The 20,922-nt window shown below is 40.4% G+C and overlaps 1 protein-coding gene across 25 annotated transcripts in view; it reads right to left on the bottom strand.

Moving 5' to 3' along the window:
• for (cGMP-dependent protein kinase for) overlaps nt 1-20,922 on the bottom strand; it is a 246,922-nt gene that overhangs the window by 9,710 nt on the left and 216,290 nt on the right. For 15 of the 25 annotated variants that reach the window (XM_073964717.1, XM_073964710.1, XM_073964711.1 and 12 more), the window contains 2 exons: nt 13,500-13,719; nt 292-528 (listed from right to left, as the gene is read on the bottom strand). In XM_073964717.1, coding sequence (XP_073820818.1) covers nt 292-528; nt 13,500-13,719 — 457 coding nt within the window. Of the gene's footprint in view, nt 1-291; nt 529-13,499; nt 13,720-13,832; nt 15,675-20,922 lie in introns of all 25 variants that reach the window. The other 10 variants (XM_073964722.1, XM_073964720.1, XM_073964719.1 and 7 more) reach the window with 2 other exon arrangements.

Here is a 20,922-nt window from a genome sequence, read left to right as displayed (position 1 = left end):
ATTGCCGCTCCCATGGTGAAAAAAATACACGAACACAAACACATAATTGTTGAGGTGACGGCCCCTGGTCGAAGATTCCTCCGAGTCAATCCGGTGCATAGAACCGGCCGTCGCGGGATTGAGTAACTCTGTAATTGAGTATGAGTAACTCTCTGTAATAACAATTTGGTACCAATAAAAATTAATACCCACATTTATTTCATTGAGATTACTGCATTTGACCAATACTAACGATATACCGCAATTATTTTTGCATTTATTATTTTTATTATCTACTTTCTTCCCACTTACCCTTGTAAAGCTTTTTCGCCAAAGAAATCGCCTTTACTAAGAATTCGTATGAATTTCTCTTCCTGAGTGTTGGGCTGTTTGATTGTGACTCGAACCTGGCCTTTGGATATAATAAAGAAGGTGTCACCTCTTGCTCCTTGGCGTACGATATAATCACCCTGTTGATAATGCGTTTCTTCCAATACATCGGAAATCTTGATGAGCGTATCTTCCTGGAGATTTTTAAATATGGGCACACTGTAAGAAAAAAGACAAAAAGACACACAAAAAATGATCAGATACAGGAAATTACAACATCAAAATAAAAATCGGGTAACTCAAAAAGAAAATCACTTTACAATGTAATGAGGAAAAATTAATGAAAAGGTAGGCAGTAACAACAACAACAATCAAATGTAAATATCATTTCGATGCATAAATTTTGTGCAGACACCAAAAATTATCTCATCTTGCCAGACGGCAGCGGTACAATTCGTAATTCATACAAAAAAATAGAAAAACATCCTCACTTGCAGTCAGTCAACGAACTTCGAGAGTAACCAACATTTATTGTCTGTCGTTATGTCTGCTTATAATGACGCTGTTGCAAATCCATCCGCATAATGCAGCCACAACAGCATCAACTTCATTCATCACCATTATGCTTTTTTATGATTTGGAGGAAGTCATTTGTCGCTGAGAGCATCATCATCTTCATCTTATGATCATTGCTTCAGCGCCTTTGAAGAGTCTGTTGAGATCACTGTGCCCACTAGTTTCATTTACTTTTAGGTCTAATGGTATTCCATCAAAGTTTTTGTGGTTATTGCCAATGAGACGGACGACGAAAGATGACGACGGTTATGCAGCGGCAAGCGTGCAGCGGCGTTATGTGTGCAGAAATGAAATCAGAGAAAGTTTTATTTGTAAAATAATTTTTAAACATCATTGCTGCCATAATCACGAAGCTGGAGTGTTTTTTTGATTACTTGGTCTGGAGTCTTTCAAGCAGCCGAAGACAGAAATCATCAAAATAAACATGACTATGACGGTGGTGGTGGTGGCGGCGGTGATGACTATGACGATGATGAGACACAGACCACTCACTCGCTATCACCACTTATAACAACATTGCTGCCACCTTCATTTAGAGCTACCAACGACAGTCTTTGAGTCTATTGCCAAACTAGCAAATAGCCAACTATGCGCAACCATCGAACCATCCATCTAAGCTCTCCATCATCATTGCAAATCATTCAATCGTAATGTACGAATTCATGGCATTTTTTCGAAGCGTTTTTTTTTGCTTTATCAACAAAACATCGAAATGTACATTATTTAAACATTATGCTTGGAACAGGGCCGATTCGAAACAGTGGTTTGCGGTTATTGAAATGTAGTCAATGGCCCGAAAATAAATATAAAAAATAAAATAGTACTTGAAATTATTACAGGTATGTTAAACATATTCAAACGTAAGGAAGATCAGCTATACCATGTTTACCATGTTTTGGTATAGTCCACATATAACGCGGTACCTCCCGATATATTGAAATTTTACATTTTTTGTAACTTGACATTTGGGGTTTCCTGTGGCCACGAAACTTCTCCACTAAAAATAGTCAACATTTACCCATGTTCTGAAATATCGCCCATATAATGGTACTTCCAGATTTTAGGTATTTTGAGGGTTAAGCTACATTTTACATTTTATGACAGGACTAACCGTAACCTGACATTTGAGATTCCCAGCAGTAACGACGCTTCTTCACGTTTAGCTATAGGCCCCATATAACGGTACCTCCCGATTTTCGGCATTTTGAATATGTAAGCTACACTTTTTGATTAAGAGATTTAGCAAAATTTGTTGGCTGAACTACCCGTAATTTGACAATCGGGCACCTTAATTGTGCAGTCATGAAACTTCTTCACCAAAAATTGTCAACATAGGTCCATCAATCCCACGGCAGCGGGTTCTCTCGTACTGCATTGACCCGGAACCACACAACATCCGTGTTCCGGCCAGAGGCTGCCAGTTTGTACATATGTTTGTATTTGTATTGTTTTTCTGTGTTGTGAGCAGCATATTCCGGAATGCCTGCTCCCAGAACCAATATATTTGAGCTCGGTTTGAAACACCTCATCTTCATCCGTATCCACGCTTCGGTGACAAAATATGTCAGGTACATCAAAGGGGTTTGCTCTGGACTTGCCAATGAGAGGGACTACGATATTTAATATGTCGCGGCATGCTTGGTGAACACCAAGCCGTTGTTGTCCCAATCCCAGAACATACACCAGCCTGTTCAATACAGACCTATCTCTCTTGAGCCTGACCCTAATGACCCGTACATGGCGTATATGTGGGAGTAGCAGTAAGGTGTGGAACTGCAGAGGTAGAGTTGCTGAACGTATACATCCCGCCGGTAAATAGCTGTATTTCAGGTTACATGCCTAGCATTAGACTGCTTTTTGTAGGTCATAACCACCTGGTCATGTGGGACTTTAAGGCGCATCATGAGTTGTGGTATTCATTCCCCGGAAACGACCAGAAGGGTACAACGTTGGCTGGGCACATTGATAGCTCTACGTTTTAAACGGTCAATGAGGTAGCCCCTACAAGAATTAGAGAAGAGTGTCAAAATTCCCCGAACATAACCTGTTAATCCGTCATTTCTCATGGTTCAGACCATCTCCCCATAATTGTCTCCATCAACTGACCGCTCGATTTCATCACCTCTGAACGCCGCACTTTCGTCAATCATCTCTTGAGCCTGACCCTAATGACCCGTACATGGAATGGATGGGAGTAGCAGTAAGGTGTGGAACTGCAGAGGTAGAGTTGTTGAACGTATACATCCCGCCGGTAAATAGCTGTATTTCGTGTTACATGCCTAGCATTAGACCGCTTTTTGTAGGTCATAACCATCTGGTCATGGGGGACTTTAATTCGCATCATGAGTTGTGGCATTTGTTCCTAGGAAAGGACCAGAAAGGTACAGCGTTGGCTGAGAAGATTGATAGCTCTACGTTTTGCACGGTCAATGAGGACGCCCCTACCAGAATTAGAGGAGAGTGTCAAAGTTCCCCGAACATAACCTGCCAACCCGTCATTTCTCTTGGTTCAGACCATCTCCCCATAATTGTTTCCATCAACTGACCGCTCGATTTCATAACCTCTAAACGCCGCACTTTCGTCAATCACGGCAAGGCCGATTGGTCGAGCTTTCACTTAGTTCACTAATCAGCGTTTCAGAGATCTGCCCAATCCTTCTGATGTTCGGGTAGCGGAAAGGACGTTCCGAGACATCATCACTGCTGCAGCCGCTCGCCATATCCCAGCTGGTCGAATACCCGAAGTAAGACCAAACTTCCCAGCAGAGGCGACGGGATTATCAAATGAGCGTGATGAGCTTCGTCGAGCCAACCCCAGAGTCAGGGAGCTGACACTGGAGGTTAACAGGCTGGTCGGCGAGCACAACCGGAACAAGTGGTTCACTCATCCGAAGTTTTGAAACATTGGAGCCGGTATAAGTGAATTTTGGGCAACGGTTAAGTCACTCTCGAATAGAGTGGGGCGATTTGAAAACCATCACGGGCGCCTGGAGTTTCTAATTCTTGGGATTGTACTGAGCAAAAAAGTCAACTAGACCATATGTCTACGGTGAAAATCGAGCCCCCGGATTTTGGCTTGAAGTTATTTTTCAAGGATTTTTGGATATTTTGGCATATAAGAACCAAACCACTGAGATTTTCGATCCAACACAAAGACAACAATTGTAGCCAAGACAATAATAAAGAACTCTCTAGTACATCGCAAAATCATTGGAACGCTCCTTCAGGTAGTTATGGCCTCGAGAAGGTGCACATTTTTCGGAAAATATCGATAAATGACACTGTGCTACAAAATGGGACTCAAAGTCAATGGGTGGAAAATTCCTTTTGGAGATGAAAGCCCTTGGTGAGTGTACTAAGAACCCAAAAGGAAATATTCACCATAGGTCAAGTTTCCGAGATATCGCGTGATTAATGGTTTAATTTTGGCCCCTTAATTTGTGAGAAAATAGCTTCATATCTCTCTAAAGCGTTATTGTAGCTTCATTTTGACATTACATTTCTTCGGTCAAATCGAATGGTGAATCTTTTTGTAGAATATTTCATCCCTCTAACTCAATTCCTTTCATGTCCTTTTCGTCCTTTATTTTTTGAACCATAGTAAAAGTAACACAAGACGAGATCTTACAGCATCCAAATATTCTACAAAAATGTTGTTCAGAAGATTTTAGGTACGGTTCTCATTGATGACCAATCGATATTTCCCAGTTTTCATGGTCCTTTTTGACATTTACCCGGTTTTTGTTCAGAAAACTATGTTTTGTTTTTATGTATATTCGTTATTGGTCTGTGGTGCTTCTGAAATACTTACCATAAATAGCTCTTGTAATGACGAACACGTTAATAACAAATTTTATTTGAGGATAGATCCGGTTACCTATATTTTTGAATCGGATATTCTGATATTAAAACCGATTTTGGAACCGGTTTTAAGTAACCGATTAACCGATTGGTTCCGAAGCTAGAATAAAAAAACAGCTTTCTTAAACCGATTTTGATGTAAAATACAGGTCAGAACTTTCATCGCCAAAAGGAATTTTTCAACCAGTGATATTTTACATCAAAATCGGTTTAAGAAAGCTGTTTTTTTTTTCTAGCTACGGAACCAACAAAGTTGTAATAAGCTACTTGCTGTCATTTGATTGACCGTTATATTAGCTTTCTAATGATATACATATACGGTTAATCGGTTAGTTAAAACCGGTTCCAAAATCGGTTTTAATATCAGAATATCCGATTCAAAATATAGGTAACCGGATCTATCCTCAAATAAAATTTGTTATTAACGTGTTCGTCATTACAAGAGCTATTTATGGTAAGTATTTCAGAAGCACCACAGACCAATAACGAATATACATAAAAACAAAACATAGTTTTCTGAACAAAAACCGGGTAAATGTCAAAAAGGACCATGAAAACTGGGAAATATCGATTGGTCATCAATGAGAACCGTACCTAAAATCTTCTGAACAACATTTTTGTAGAATATTTGGATGCTGTAAAATCTCGTCTTGTGTTACTTTTACTATGGTTCAAAAAATAAAGGACGAAAAGGACATGAAAGGAATTGAGTTAGAGGGATGAAATATTCTACAAAAAGATTCACCATTCGATTTGACCGAAGAAATGTAATGTCAAAATGAAGCTACAATAACGCTTTAGAGAGATATGAAGCTATTTTCTCACAAATTAAGGGGCCAAAATTAAACCATTAATCACGCGATATCTCGGAAACTTGACCTATGGTGAATATTTCCTTTTGGGTTCTTAGTACACTCACCAAGGGCTTTCATCTCCAAAAGGAATTTTCCACCCATTGACTTTGAGTCCCATTTTGTAGCACAGTGTCATTTATCGATATTTTCCGAAAAATGTGCACCTTCTCGAGGCCATAACTACCTTAAGGAGCGTTCCAATGATTTTGCGATGTACTAGAGAGTTCTTTATTATTGTCTTGGCTACAATTGTTGTCTTTGTGTTGGATCGAAAATCTCAGTGGTTTGGTTCTTATATGCCAAAATATCCAAAAATCCTTGAAAAATAACTTCAAGCCAAAATCCGGGGGCTCGATTTTCACCGTAGACATATGGTCTAGTTGACTTTTTTGCTCAGTACAATCCCAAGAATCAGAAACTCCAGGCGCCCGATAACACTTTTTTCCTTCCATACAAATCGCCCCGGCCTACTCTCGAACCCTGCAACATGGGAAGATATAACCTTAGTCACGTTTGGCGACGTTACGTTGACTGACCCGAAGAGGTACGCAAGTTATTTCAATCGATAGTTTGTCGAGCACCACGGGAGTGACAGGGCGAAGAGAAGAGTTATACGTCGTATCAGGTCTCCTCCTGCCGAGGATGAACCGCCACACTTTACAATGGATGGTGTTGCGAATGCCATCAGTAACGCTAAATCATCCAAAGCGTTGGGCCCGTATGGAATTTCCATGGTAATGCTGCAGGAGATGGATGAGCCGGGAGTAGAGTATCTCACTAAAGTTCCCACTTGTCGCTAGCCACCGTCATTGTTCCCGAAGTATGGAAAATATACAGGGTGGTCCCACTGCGTAAGCCAGGCAAGGATGCCGGCAAAAGTGAATCGTACAGGCCGATTTCGGTTTTGTCGCCCTTGAGGCCTTAGTCCTCCCCAGTATCAGAGATAGCTATCAAGTTGCCGATCATCAGCATGGATTCCGTAAGCAGCACAGCATGACAACAGCGCTGCACGCCATTACCACATATATTTGTCAAGGACTCAACCAGAGACGGCCGTGCGATAGAACAGTGATGGTGGCGCTTGACTTATCAAAAGCCTTTGATACAGTCAGGCACTCCACGCTGTTTGAGGACATTGAGCAGACAACCCTCCGGCCAAGCTTGAAACGTTGGATAGTCAATTATATGTGTGGACGCCAGTCGTACGTGGAATTCAGGAACAAGAAGTCCAAACCCCGTAGAGTGTAACAGGGAGTTCCCCAAGGTGGGGTGATATCTCCGGAACTGTTTAACCTCTACCTCTCCTGTATTCCGCCCACTCCAGACGGCATCGAGATCGTAACGTATGCACGATCCTGGTCATCTCCTGATGACATCTGTTGGAGACTGAACACCTATTTAACCGATCTTACTACCTTTTTTCATTCACCGCAAAATCTACAGCCACTCTGTTCACCACATGGACAGCGCAGTTTGGACGAGAGTTGAATGTCATGGTCGACGGTAGGAGAATACCGACCACCAACTGCCCCAAAATTTTAGGGGTCACATTCGACACTGCATTCAAGTCGTGCGCACACGCCACAGCTATCTGCGACAAACTGAATAGCAGGAACAAGGTCCTCAAGTCCCTAGCCGGCAGCACTTAGGGTACAGATAAAGAAACCTTGTTGACCACATATAACGCTATAGGTCGGTCTGTTGTAAGCTATGCGGCTCCAGTTTGGTTCCCGAGTTTATATGATACTAATTGGAAAAAGATTCAAATCTGTCAGAATGCCGCCATGAGAACAGCAACAGAGTGCCTCCTCATGTCTTCAGTGGACCATCTACATGAGGAGGCAAAGGATCTTCCAGTACAGCAACACAATGAGATGCTTCCGTTGCAGTACTTGCTTGGGTGTTACCAATCACCATCTAGTGGGTAAGCCCGACACACTCAGGCACATCAAGAGGGATCTTCACGATCTAGCGAGAGAGAGAGGTCCAACGATACAGAAGAGAACTCCTAGATCAACAAGCATATCAAGCTGGTTTAAGTAGCATTCACACGGACGCAGTTGCTAAGGCCACATTCTATAAAGCAAAGGTCGATCGCACCGTACAAGACATTTGCCCAGCATTCGGCATGGACCCGCATAACACATTGCATTTATACATTTTCAACTGCCCTGCCGAACCTACTCATCTAACTCCAGTGGATCTGTGGTTACATCCCATCGAAGCAGCCACTTTCCTGGAACTGGTAATAGACCCAGAGCCAGATTCAGCAGAAGAACGGACAAACAAACATACAATAATAATCACAGTTACAACAACATAGGCCGATGTTTTGGTATAGATCTCATATAACGGTACCTCCCGATTTTCGGTATTTTGATTGTTTTAGTTACATTTTCTGACTGAATTTGATATTTGAGGTTCCCTGCTGCCAAGAAACTTCTCCACCCAAAATTGTCGACATAGGCCCATGTTACTTTATAGCACCCATACAACGGTACCTCCATAGTTTAGGTAATTTCAGTATTTTAGCTACATTTGTTGACCGAACGAAGCGAAATTTGACATTTGAGTTTTCCAGTGTTAACACAACTTTTCCATCAAAATGCCAACATAGGTCAATGTTCTGGCATGACCCTACAAAACGGTAGCACCGATATCAGTTTTTTAGTTTTTATCTACATTTTCGGACAAGATTGGATGTCCTTTGGCATATATGGTTCTCAGTGGTTAAAAAATTATTTATCAAAAATGTAAATATTGGCCCAAGTTGTGGTTTGCGGTTCCCAGTGCTCAAAAAATTCCACATAAAATTGTGAAATTACCCAGCAAAAAAAAAAAAAAAAAAAAAACCTTCCAAAATAACCTAGAATAACTAGTTATTCTAAGGGAATTACTAGTTATTCTATGAATTACTAGTTATTCTATGACCACTAGAATAACTAGTTATTCTACGGCCACTGGAAGTTGCGTTTACATTACTTTGTAATGTTCCATGGTGGAAAAACTTCAGCCCAATCGAACTTAAAGCTTTTTTACTTCTTCAATTTCAATTACTTCAATCAATTCGTCACACCCTTATAAAAAAGCAATGATTGTTGTCGCTTAACTTTATGATGTTTTCATCATATTAATGTCGTTGTTGTTGTTGTTCGTATCAACTTTTGTTTCCTTTCCTTGAAACCAAAACAAACCGGCAAATCGAATTGAATTGGTGGGGTTTTCTATTTGTCATTCATGATGCAGCAGAAGAAGTTAGGCGGTAGGCCGCCAGCCAGCCAACCAGCTTGTTGACAATAATGAAAACGTTAGCGTAACATTGTATGCCTTATCGATGGTTGACTTGCAGCCCGAACAGTTTCAGTTTTTCGTAAATGGCAATGCGTATTTGTTTTGATATAAACATTGATTTCACTTTTGTAGGCTGCTGGTTTTTGTGATTTACGCACCATTCCATGAATGCAGCAGCAACTCCTCGTGGTAGATGTTTGTTTTAAATGACGAAAAAAGAAATGCGGATAACTCAAAGCGGTTTTGGCTAGACCATAGGTGGACTAGCACACATACTTTGCCACCTCGCTTAAAGAGACATCCAAATTTGTTTGTCCGTCCATCTATCCATCAGTTTTAGAGTGCTGCTGTTTGTGCAAAATGCAGAAAGGAAACATTTATGGCGGTGGAGGGCAGTAACGGCGAGCCACAACAACGTTTATATGGAGGTAAACAAAAATGTTAATGTAACTACATATTTTAAAAAATGAATCTAAAAAACCATGTTGTTGTATGACGAGCTTTGTTGGGTGTTGGAGGATTGTGGTTTTGGTTCGAGTTTAACGCTGCTGCCTGTCTGTGTTAAGGTCATTTTGTTGGCATTTTCCAAGACACGGGTACGTACTTAAACTAAAATTTATTTATTTTTGTTGTATTTCTTTTTATGGTCACCCCATCAGCTTGTTATGCGCATTTAGTGCGCTGGCCCAAGCCAGGCAAGGCATTACAAAACACTTTCATGAGGTCGTTATGCTTTTATTTGGAAGTTAGGTAGACACACACCATAAGAAATTCCGCAGTTTCGTCAAATGATGCGCCGCCATGTGGTTGGTAAAACTAATCCGAGGAAATTGAAAGTGTTGAGAACTAAATGTGGTAGGTAGGTAGAGGTATTTGTTAAATGAAGTTTCTTGTTGTGGTTATGCGGAAAATGGGCATTATGTAATTTCCTCCATTGCATAAGAAAACAAAAGAAACTTTCCACATTTATGTGTGAACTTTACCCGTTAAGGTTAATTATTACAAATATATTTTTCTAAAGAAGGGTGTCATAGCTAGCAAACGATGTGGATAGTTGTATATCACCTTAAAAAGTTGGTAACAATTGAGGGTCAGCAGCCCTAATCAAAGTGAGTTAGTCATTTTAGTAAATACGTCCAAGTTCCAGCCCTTTAATATGGCGAAGAACAAAGGACTGGTAGATGCATTCTCCTCACACATTCCTTTGCCTTAAATAAAATGTCACAGTGACAATTTGCAATGGCATACATCAATCCAGTTCTATTGGCGGGAAGTTAAAGTCGCCATTATTTCATACAGCTGATGCTTAAAAAAGCCAATATCCACAAAAAATGCCAACTATTATTCCACAAGAATCTAAATTTGCAGTTGGAAACATTTTTTTCCATGAGACTGCTACAGAGGGCAATAGTATGGAAGCGAATCACCTGATGCACCTACTTGTTGTTGATTATTTAAGCATTAATCGAAATAGTAAAATGGCCACCAGCAAGATGCAGGGCATCGGGTGATCCCAGCGGCATCGTGCTGTAATTTCAGGGTGCTGCACCGTCCAGATTTTTTTTGTGCTAAAACCCTTTGTTTGCCTTTGCAGCTGGTGTTTTTCTGGTGCGATGGATGGACTGATTTCCGACTACGGCATTTACTAAAGTTACAGCGTAGCTGCATAACGGTGAATGCTATCAAAGCCTGTTGGATAGTCTTGCTAATCTAGAGGTTCCCGGTGCTGCACCGACAACATCTTGTTGTGCTGATGTACTGGTTATATATTTTCCTTTTCTTTTTCTACTTTTCCTTCACTGGTGTCATGAGCAGGCACAGCTGTGAAGTCCTCAGGGCGGTCTTCTGGTTGGAATATTCTTCAACTGCACATCTCTTACATTTGCATATGTAGTACACTTTCGCCACAAAGCTTACCTCAGACCGGTCTATTGCTCATTAAGTGCTACATGCCATCGACCTTGAGGATCTTGTTCCTACTTCTGATCTTATCGCAAATATTGGTGGCTTGCATGGACGACTTAAACATACTATCAAACGTTAAACCCAATTTTTGGAGTTGTTAGTGGCCGGAATCTGGAGACCGTGGACCACTATGTTCAGAGTTATCCTCATTTCAGCAGTCAAAGTGGTGAACATTGTGCTAGTAGATTTAGACGCTGGTTGAATACCTGAAGTGAGACCAAACTTCCAGGCAGAGACGACGGGATTAGCAAATGATGTGCTTCTCGTGCCAACCCCAGTGACCCCAGAGTCAGGGAGCTGACTCTAGAAGTTAACATGATGGTCGGGTTGGTGGTTAAATCATCTGAAGAGTTGCAACATTGAAGCCAGAATAGGTGAATTGTGGGATACGGTTAAGTCTCTCTCGAACCCCAGAAAGAAGGAAGGCAGGACCTAAGTCACGTTTGATGACGTTACGCCGACTGATCTGAAGAGGTGCGCAAGTTATTTCAGTCGACATTTTGTCGGGCACGCCGCGAGTGACAGGGCGTAGAGAAGAGTACTACGTCGCATCAGATATCTTCCTGCCGACCATGAACCGCCACAGTTTACAATGGATGATGTCATGCCAATGCGAATGTCATCAGGGAATCATCTGAAGCGTTGGGCCCAGATGGAATCTCCATGGTAATGCTGAAACAGCTGGATGATCTGGAGTGGAGTAGCTCACTAATGTTCTCAACTTGTCGCTAGCCACCCTCATTGTTCCCAAAGCATGGATAATGGACAGGGTGGTCCCGTTACTGAAGCCAGTCAAGGATGTTAGCAAAAGTGAATCGTACAGGCCGATTTCGCTTTTGTCACCCGTAGCAAAGACCCTTGAGGCCTTAGTCCTCCCCAGCCTGAGAAATAGTTATCAAGTTGCCGATCATCAGCATTGATTCCGTAAGGTGTACAGCACGACAACAGCTCTGTACGCCATCTCCATACATATTTGTCGAGGACTCAACCTTTAGAAGCCGTATGATAGAACAGTGACGGTAGCACTTGACTTTTCAGAAGCCTTTGATACTGTCAAACACTCCACGCTGTTTGAGGACATTGAGCAGACAACCCTCCGGCCAGGTGTGTAACGTTGGACGCTGTGTGGAGGCGAGTCGTACGTAGAATTTAGGAACTAGTCCAAACCCGAAAGTTTCCCAAGGTATGGTGATATCTCCGGACCTGTTTAACCTCTACCTCTAATGTCTTCCGCCCTTTCAGACAGCATCGAGATCGTAACGTATGCTGATGATTTTACGATTCTGGCGTCAGTTACCTTCCCTGATGACATCTGTGAAAGACTGAACTCCTATTTGATCGATCTTACCACCTTTGGGAGTTGAATGTCGAGGAATTCCGTCCACAAACTAACCCAAAATTCAAACTAACAGGCAGTTTACTATAATATTTAGCCGCGAATCGATCCTGCGCTTTGCACGCTCTCAGCAAGCTCCAAGCTCATAGCAAGCTCGCAGCTCATAGCAAACTCTCAGCTCTTAGCAAGCTCCCAGCTCTCAGTCAGTTCCATCGAGACCTCTAAAATCCGATCATACACAGAGAGTTTTATAATAAACATTGAAATTGTAAACACTCGTGTCTCTACTTAGGGTTTGTGGGTCCTTACGTCGACCCTGTCAGTGACTGAGCTTACCTCAGTCCGAAACAAAACCACTCATCAACAAGGTTTGAATACCATTCACACGGACGCAGTTGCTAAGCCTATAAGCACTGCAGTGTGAATAAAGACAAAGTACGGATAGGCGAATCGATCTTGCGCTTTGCACGCTCTCAGCTCTTAGCAAGCTCCCAGCTCTCAGCAAGCTCCATGCTCTTAGCAAGCTCCCAGCTCGTAGCAAACTCTCAGCTCTTAGCAATCTCCAAGCTCTCAGCAAGATCATAGAAAGCTCAAAGTTAATAGCAAGCTCTCAGCGCTTAGCAAGCTCCCAACTCTCAGCCAGCTCAAGGATCTTAGCCAGCTCCCATTAACCATCGACACAACAACCCGATATCTAAAACCCGATCCATCGAGACATCTAAAACCCGATCAAACACCAAGAGTTTTATAATAAACATTGAAATTGTAAACAATCGTGTCTTTACTTAAGGTTTGTGGGTCCTTAGATCAACCCTGTCAGTGACTGAGCTTACCTCAACGATACAGGTGAGAACCCCTACATCAACAAGGTTTGAATAGCATTCATACGGACGCAGTTGCTAAGGCCATAATCACTTCAGTGTGAATAAAGTCCTCGGAGTACATCCCCCACTTTTCGCAGCTGAGGAACGTCAGCTGCCACGACAAACCAGAGTAGTTTCGCTTAACTACGCTCGGGATATTGCAGTCGCCTAAATTTTGGGACCACACAACACACTGCACCTTTTCAACTGCCCTGTCAAACCTATCCATCTAACTTCAGTGGAACTGTGGTTACATCCCATCGAAGCAGCTACTTTCCTGAAACTGGAGGTAGACCCAGAGCCAGATTGAGCGAAGAATGAACACACAAACATACAACAACAACCACGTTGCAAGCTACAGGACAAGGTTTGTTTTCGGGATAGCGGTGATCATTATGTCTCTCAGTTTCATAAACCTATAATCTCGTTGAAATTTCTACTCACCTTTTCAGGAAATCGGTGTATTCAGCTTGGCGTATAAGTCCAGTACGCATCATAATCGTTTGGAAACATTGACGCTCAATGGCCCAAAGTTTACATTCTGTTATGGCGGTAATTGTGGCGGTACGTTGACAATTGTATAAAATGGCCAATTCGCCCAAAACCTTGGCGCCCGACAAGGTCGATAGGTATTTACCCTCGCGGGAAACTTCCACACGGCCATCTGCAAAGATACAAAAAATAGAGAAAAATATTAAAGAACGCCATTAAAACAAATTAAAAGTTCCATTTTTAAAACTATTCGAATGCGTGTAAATTCTTATCAAAATTCCTTACCCTCATCTTCATTTTCATCATTTTCATCTTTGGTCGTATCTATTGTCTCAATATCCTGATCCCTTAAATTACCCGTACGCCGCTTGCGGGCATAGGTGTGTATGGGCACAATCAAACGTGGCCGGGGTATGGCAAATTCATTGTTATTGGCCCTTTGTGAACTGCGGCTTGAATTTGAGTTTGTACTCATGTTTGAAGAGTGACCCGATGATGTTGACGAATCACTGGCTTGTCGTGTGTGATGTGGAATTTTTGTTGTATTGAGATTTAAGTCTTCAAATTGTTGTGACATTATGTCGGCAGTGTGATAATTTTGTAGATTACCCTTAATATCCAGAGACACTTTACGACTTTTGAGTGTGGGTTTGAGAGGTGGTGGAGGAGCTTTCAGAGACTGGGGAGGACTTGAGGTTTTATGATGATTATGGTGATCCATATACATCGATGTTGAGGAAGGAAATCGCACAGATTTCGAACGATTTACCGCAGCCAAGGAATGCGATTTGGTCAGCGGTGTTGATGAAGGATGCCTTATGGTAGCAAAGGCTTTAAAGTTATTATCACAGTTTTTACTGCTACCATTGGTGACATTTTCCTCGGTAGCATTCAGGTCTAGAGTTGATAATAGCTTTTCCCTTAGGGGCTGTGGCTGTTTGGATATCACAGTTGGAATGTCGTCAGTTGATTTGTGGCCTTCAGTCTGGGCGGCAGTGTTAGTTGGTGTAGTTTCTCTGAACCATAAGCTATTCGAGTCCATTTTTGTTGGTCTCGTATTATAGACCATAGTTTGAGATCTCTTTAGGGAGGGTGGTTTAACGGAAATTTGTTGGCGTGGTCTGGTGGGCCGTTTCATTGTGGCCTCATTAGAGGCATTTGTTGTGGCAGATCCTCCCTCATCCTCTTCATCGGGATCTATCCAATCATCCCAGGTGGAGCTTAATTTAACTGGTTTGGGCCTGAGGGCCACCGTTTTGTAGGCATTTAAATTTTTAATGGTTTTGACAATGTTTTTATCGGCAGTTTCTCTTTCCAGGCTGCGTATTTGATCTAAGGTCATTTGATATTTATTGAGACTGGAGACACCTTCCTTTAGGAAACTGCCACCACTTCCAACATTGTTGCGTACTGCCAATGTGGCAGCTTTAGTATGGGAATTGGAAGGGGAGGACGAAGTGGTGTTAGAGGTGGCTTTCTGGACGGGCATAGATCTTGTGCTGCCTCGTTGTTGATTGAAATTTTGTTGGGCCTGATACCAATTGGCCTCGTAGAGTTCCACCATGGCATTGCTGCGATCCAGCGATAAACTGGCATCGACCGCCTTGCCGGGATAACGTTCGATTTTCATTTTGGTATAGTTGTTGTTGTTAAGTGTTTGTATATTTTTATTTTAATAATACTAAAACACATTCAAGTCTTTGTGATCATCATCAGACCAACGATAATGGCAGGAGCGAGCAATAAAACTAATCGTTTGCGAAATACTTTTTATTCATTATTAACACGTTTTGTTATTAATTTTGAAACAGTTTTGTTTACGAGTTCATTGTTGGTAGATTTAAGTACTATGCTGCTGCTGCGGCGGCGGATGGTGCCGGTGCTGGCCCCCACATCAATGGATGGGATTTCTTCATTTCACAAGCAGAAGACACATTTGGAAGTTTATTTCCATGGATTTTTGTTTTGTTTTCTATGGCATCTGCTTTTGTTTAAAACGAGGTAGCGGCGTTCAGATGGATGAGACTCTAAAGTAGCAATTATTCACTTATTCATTCGCCACTTCGTCTAAAGACACTACTAAACAACAATTCAATTCCATTTGATTTGAAAAATTGCGGCGAAAACCTAAAAAAAAAACGAAAATTGTTTTTGGTTGGTTGGTCGGTTGATCGCTTGTTTGCCACGAAGTTTGCGTAATCGAAGAGAAGAAAACAATTCGTACATTGCATACCAAAATATTGATTATATTATCCAAACGATGCCGCTTCTGTTGTTATTGTTAATTGTTTTTGTTGGTGTTGTTGTTGTTGGCTGTTTTGTAGCAATTATTATTACAACATTAATGGCGAATACAACGCATCATCAATTTTGAATACAATTAAAAACCAAAAACAGCAACAACAATGGCCTAATAAAAAACTACTCATTCAATTTTGGGTGTGCTTGCTTGGCTGCCACTACATTTTAGCATTGCCCAAAGAAATTCTCAATGACTTTGTGTGCGAAAGTGATGACATACTATTACTGCTGCGGCGACTAGTGACGTTTGATTTGTGGTGTTGTGGTGGGAAAGTTTGTTTTACGTCAGACAAAGTTGAGGGTGTGTGTGAGAGAGAGGGAGGGGGAGTTGAAATTTACGGAAATTTTAAAATTCATTCAATGTAGTCGTAGAGGCAAATAAATCACTCCAAAAGCGTTTGCATTTATGAAGTATTAACGCGTACTGTTATTTTAGATGTTACGTTATCACACGACGGACGGCGTGATTGTTTGTGAAAAATACAAAAAAAAATATGGCCGATAAGAAATGGCAACCTGAATTATCAAATCTTAAAAAAATCACTTGACAAGTAGAAATCTCAGGTTTGTTTTGCTGGTAATTAAAATGAGGTAGTTTTATTTTGTTGATAGTAAAATAATAATTGCCGTTTGCAAACAAAGAATGTGTTAAAGTTTGAGCAACGATTTTTGTAGTAGCTTCTGGCCAACAATTGTTTCTTAGAAATTGGGAAATAATTTTTATATTGTCTGAAACATGTCATAACCTGGATAACAAGTTTTTAAAGGAAGATTTCTTTTACAAACACCAAATGTAGGCATCAGTCAAGGAAGGAACATAAAACGGAATACAAGCTTAGTCGGAATACACATTTGTTTTTGTACACATTTTTGTAATTTAACAATTCTGATTCTTAGTTGAAAACTTGTCTGGAAGAGGTATCATTTTTGAATCATACGTAGTGTATAGCTCTCATATAAGAATGACTAAAAACGTTCCGGAAATTTGCTAACATGGCAAAGTCCAAGATTTATATTGGGTACCCCTTTCATCTAAGGCGAGAGGTATTACTTTTAACAACCGTTAAAGATAGTCAACTTAATGGTAGTAAGCAAAACGTCAAACAAAAACGTCTATACTACACATATTTTATAAGTACAATAATTGAGCATCCGGGCTATTTACATAGTAGATACATTTTATACACTGGCGGATTTACTTTGAAGTTAGATTTAATAAGAAATGCGTCACAACAACACATAAAGGTAACGACCTGTATTATAGCTGTTAGAAGTTTTTGATTAGAAAACGTAGGTGTTACTTTTACGTTCGATAGTTCAAGTTTACTTTATTATGTAAAACGTTTCCAAAATATTTTAAATTCCCACTGGTTTCATTATTCATATTTTTCTTGAGAAAAAATTTTGCTGATTGGCGCAAACATACATGTATCAAAAATTTAGATTTTTATGATGAATACGCTAGAATACAAATATTTGGAGCCTAATTTGAAAAAAAAATGATTATTTTTTGCGAATGGCGCAGACATGCGCATTTTTTTATGATTGAATCTGATATTCGAGACTTAAGCGCATAAAACATCAAAAGGAACTATGGTCCGGAAACGACGGGGAAATAGACTTTTTCAATTTTGAAATTTGAGTTATATTAAAAATTTTCATAAAAAATATGTACGAAAAGGATATGTACCACCACTATTAAGGAGTAAAGATGCAAAAATAATTTGAATATTTTAGAAGCTTATCTTGTACCGAGACTTTACAGAAACAATAAAATTTAAAAATATACATTTTCGCAAAAATAATATCATTTTAATGTTCACCTAATTTCTTAGTATCAGATGTAATTTTTTGCTTTCATTATGGCTGAGTTCAATCGACTACTGCGTTGGATTGGTTAACCTCAGAAAGTTGGGGATAGTAAAAGCGAATGGAGAAAAGAGTCAGGTTGCTGATTATCAACACTTTGAGTTTTGATCAACATTTGGCCTATGTTTCCCCTCTGTGCGACCGGAGCAAAATTGGCTGAGATATGACTGTTCAAAGTAAAGAACCCGTTATGTTTTGTGTTTAAAACGGGTTTTTCTCGAAATGGTATTTTTGAAGTCGCTGCCAACGATAGCTCGAAAACAAATGTACCGACCGCAAAACTTTTTTTTAAAGCAAGTAGGCTTTTATAACAAAACTTTACAATATTTTTCAACAACAAAAATTCCGAAGGTAGTATAAGATGTGCTCTTTCAGATGAAAGACAGAACTAATTAAAAATATTGGTAAATTCTTTGAAAAAAAAAAATCATGAAAAGTTGATACTACCCGTTGTAATGTATGGCCCCCCGCAGCATGGCCATTTGCGCAAACATATAAGGTGTATTTCAATTGTATCTTTTTTAGAAAAACCCCTATTAAAGCGATAACAACATCCAAGGGTTCGACAGAATAAATTGCGGTCATAGCACTACAAATTAAGTTCGGACTTATCGTCATTGAGCTAATATGAATCGGGATGCACTCATTACCCGTTGTAATGTATGGCCCCCCGCAGCATGGCCATTTGCGCAAACATATAAGGTGTATTTCAATTGTATCTTTTTTAGAAAAACCCCTATTAAAGCGATAACAACGTCCAAGGGTTCGACAGAATAAATTGCGGTCATAGCACTACAAATTAAGTTCGGACTTATCGTCATTGAGCTAATATGAATCGGGATGCACTCATTTATGTTGGAGAAGTCTCCCTTGTCCCTTCTGGGATGTTTGTAGAACAATTAAAATTATTTGTGGCCACGGTAGTCATAACGCCTAGACTTCATATAAAAAAGACCTGTTGACGGTAAAGCAATGCGGGAAACACAAGACTACAATGGGAAAACCTACCATTTTGGAAATACAAAATCGCTGAGTTTGGAAATCGATTGGCAGCTTGGCTTAAGTAATTTATGTTCTGTATCAAGTCATCTATCTAAGTAATCTGTGGCCAAAACATTTAAACTTATATTATTTTTCTTCATTTTTTTCTGTTCCACAGAACCGTTACTTTTGGTAAGTGATATGTTAATTGAGTGCCTAAGTTCTTAAAAATTATTTGCTATCTTTTTAATTTTTGGGGTGCCACCGTGGTACAATGGTATGCACACCCGCCTTGCACGCGAAGGTCGTGGGTTCGATTCCCCGGCCAAACAACATCAAACAATTTTCAACGGTGGCAAAATACCCCTCAGTAATGTTGGCAACCTTTTCTGAGTATTTCAGCCATGTAAAACTTTTCTACAAGTGGTGTCTTAAGACATGCCGTTCGGACTCGGCGATAAACTGTAGGTCCCATATCGTTGAGCTTGTATGAATCGGGGTGCACTCATTGATATGAGAGAAGTCTCCCTTGTCCCTTCGGGGATGTTGTGGGAACATATGTATGTATGCATCTTTTATACCCTCCACCATAGGATGGGGGTATATTAAGTTTGTCACTACGTTTGTAACTACTCGAAATAATCATTGTAGACCCCGCAAAGTATATATATTCTTGATCAGCGTGCAATTCTACATCGATATAGCCATGTCCGTCCGTCTGTCCGTCTGTGGAAATCACTCTAGCGTCCGAACGGATTGACGTAGGTTGATAAAATTTTGAGAAAATATATTATATGTACGTAGGAATTTTGGTATTGAAAGCGGGCTATGTAGGTCCACGCTTTCGAATAGCTCCCATACAAAATGACGCGTGACGCGTCGTCGTTTTAAGGAATTTTTAAGATATTTGTCCCATTTTACCACCGAATTGTTTGTAATTTGGTACTTTGTGTCTCCAGAGGCCAAAAAACATTCCTACCAAAGTTGGGTTATATAGGTCCACGTTTTGGTAGAGCCCCCATATAAAGTATGCCTCATTTTAATATATTTTGAATGTATTAGACCCATTTGACCACAGAATTGGTTGTAATTTGGTATTTTGTGTCTTCAGAGGCCAGAAAACATTCCTACCAAAGTTGGGTTATATAGGTCCACGTTTTGGTGTAGCCCCCACATAAGGCCCCTTATAAAGTACGCGTCATTTTAATATATTTTGAATGTATTAGACCTATTTGACCAAAGAATTGGTTGTAACTTCGTATTTTGTGTTTCCAGAGGCTAAGAAACATTTCTACTATAAAATGTTTATATAGGTCCACGTGTTGATATAGCCCCCATAATACGATATCTCCCGATTTTCGATATTTTGAAGGTTATAGCCTCATTATCACACCAAGATGGCTGAAATTTGTTATTTAGTCTTCTTTAGGCGTATAAAACTTCCCCCCAGAAATTTGTAGGTATAGGTCCACGCCATCATATAGCCCCCATAGAAAGGTACCTTCTGAATTTCGGTATTTTGAAGGTTGTGGCCACATTAATCTACCGAAATGGCTGAAATTTGTGGTGGAGGGTATAAAAAGTTCGGCCCGACCGAACTTAACGCTTTTCTTACTTGCTTAATTTCTGTTCCACCAACGTTTTATTCTGCTAATTTTTGATAAGTGCAAAGTGAAAAGCGATAAGTTGTTTCGTGGAATAGGGCCCTGCTCTAGAATCGCTTGTATTCACCGCCCTCCATACGACGGTACAAGTTTCATCAGGGGCAAGTCCGTACTTCCTGAGAAAATATCCGCAAAGATGAAAAAACCTATGACACCGTGTGTAGTGGTTGGAGTGCAAGATAACTCTCGAACGGATCTGCCAATTTCGTCCAAAATATGGCTTTCGTAATATTTTGTGCAAACTTAGTTTAAGATCGAAGCTGGGCCATATCGGTCCACTCCTTCAGGTACCTCCCCCACAAAAGTTCGAAAATGTTCGGAAAATTTGTGCTCACGATAACTCTTGATGGGAGTAACCGATTTGGTCCATGCTTTGTACATCGTAAAATGTCTACTAGACTTAGATGAGGTTCCAATAAGGACTCAATCGGTCCACTCCTACGGGTACTTCCCATACAAAATTTCGGATAAGTTTACTTTAAGTCCTGGGGCTCAATTCTGTTTCTATGAAAATGCGAAATGAAAACTTTTATAAAGGAGAAAACTGTCAAATGAAAAAA

The sequence above is a fragment of the Musca autumnalis genome, unplaced genomic scaffold (genome assembly GCF_047663935.1).
Source record: "Musca autumnalis isolate F117 unplaced genomic scaffold, ASM4766393v1 scaffold_2, whole genome shotgun sequence".
Taxonomy (NCBI): domain Eukaryota; kingdom Metazoa; phylum Arthropoda; class Insecta; order Diptera; family Muscidae; genus Musca; species Musca autumnalis.
This window is presented reverse-complemented; position numbering and strand designations above follow the sequence as displayed.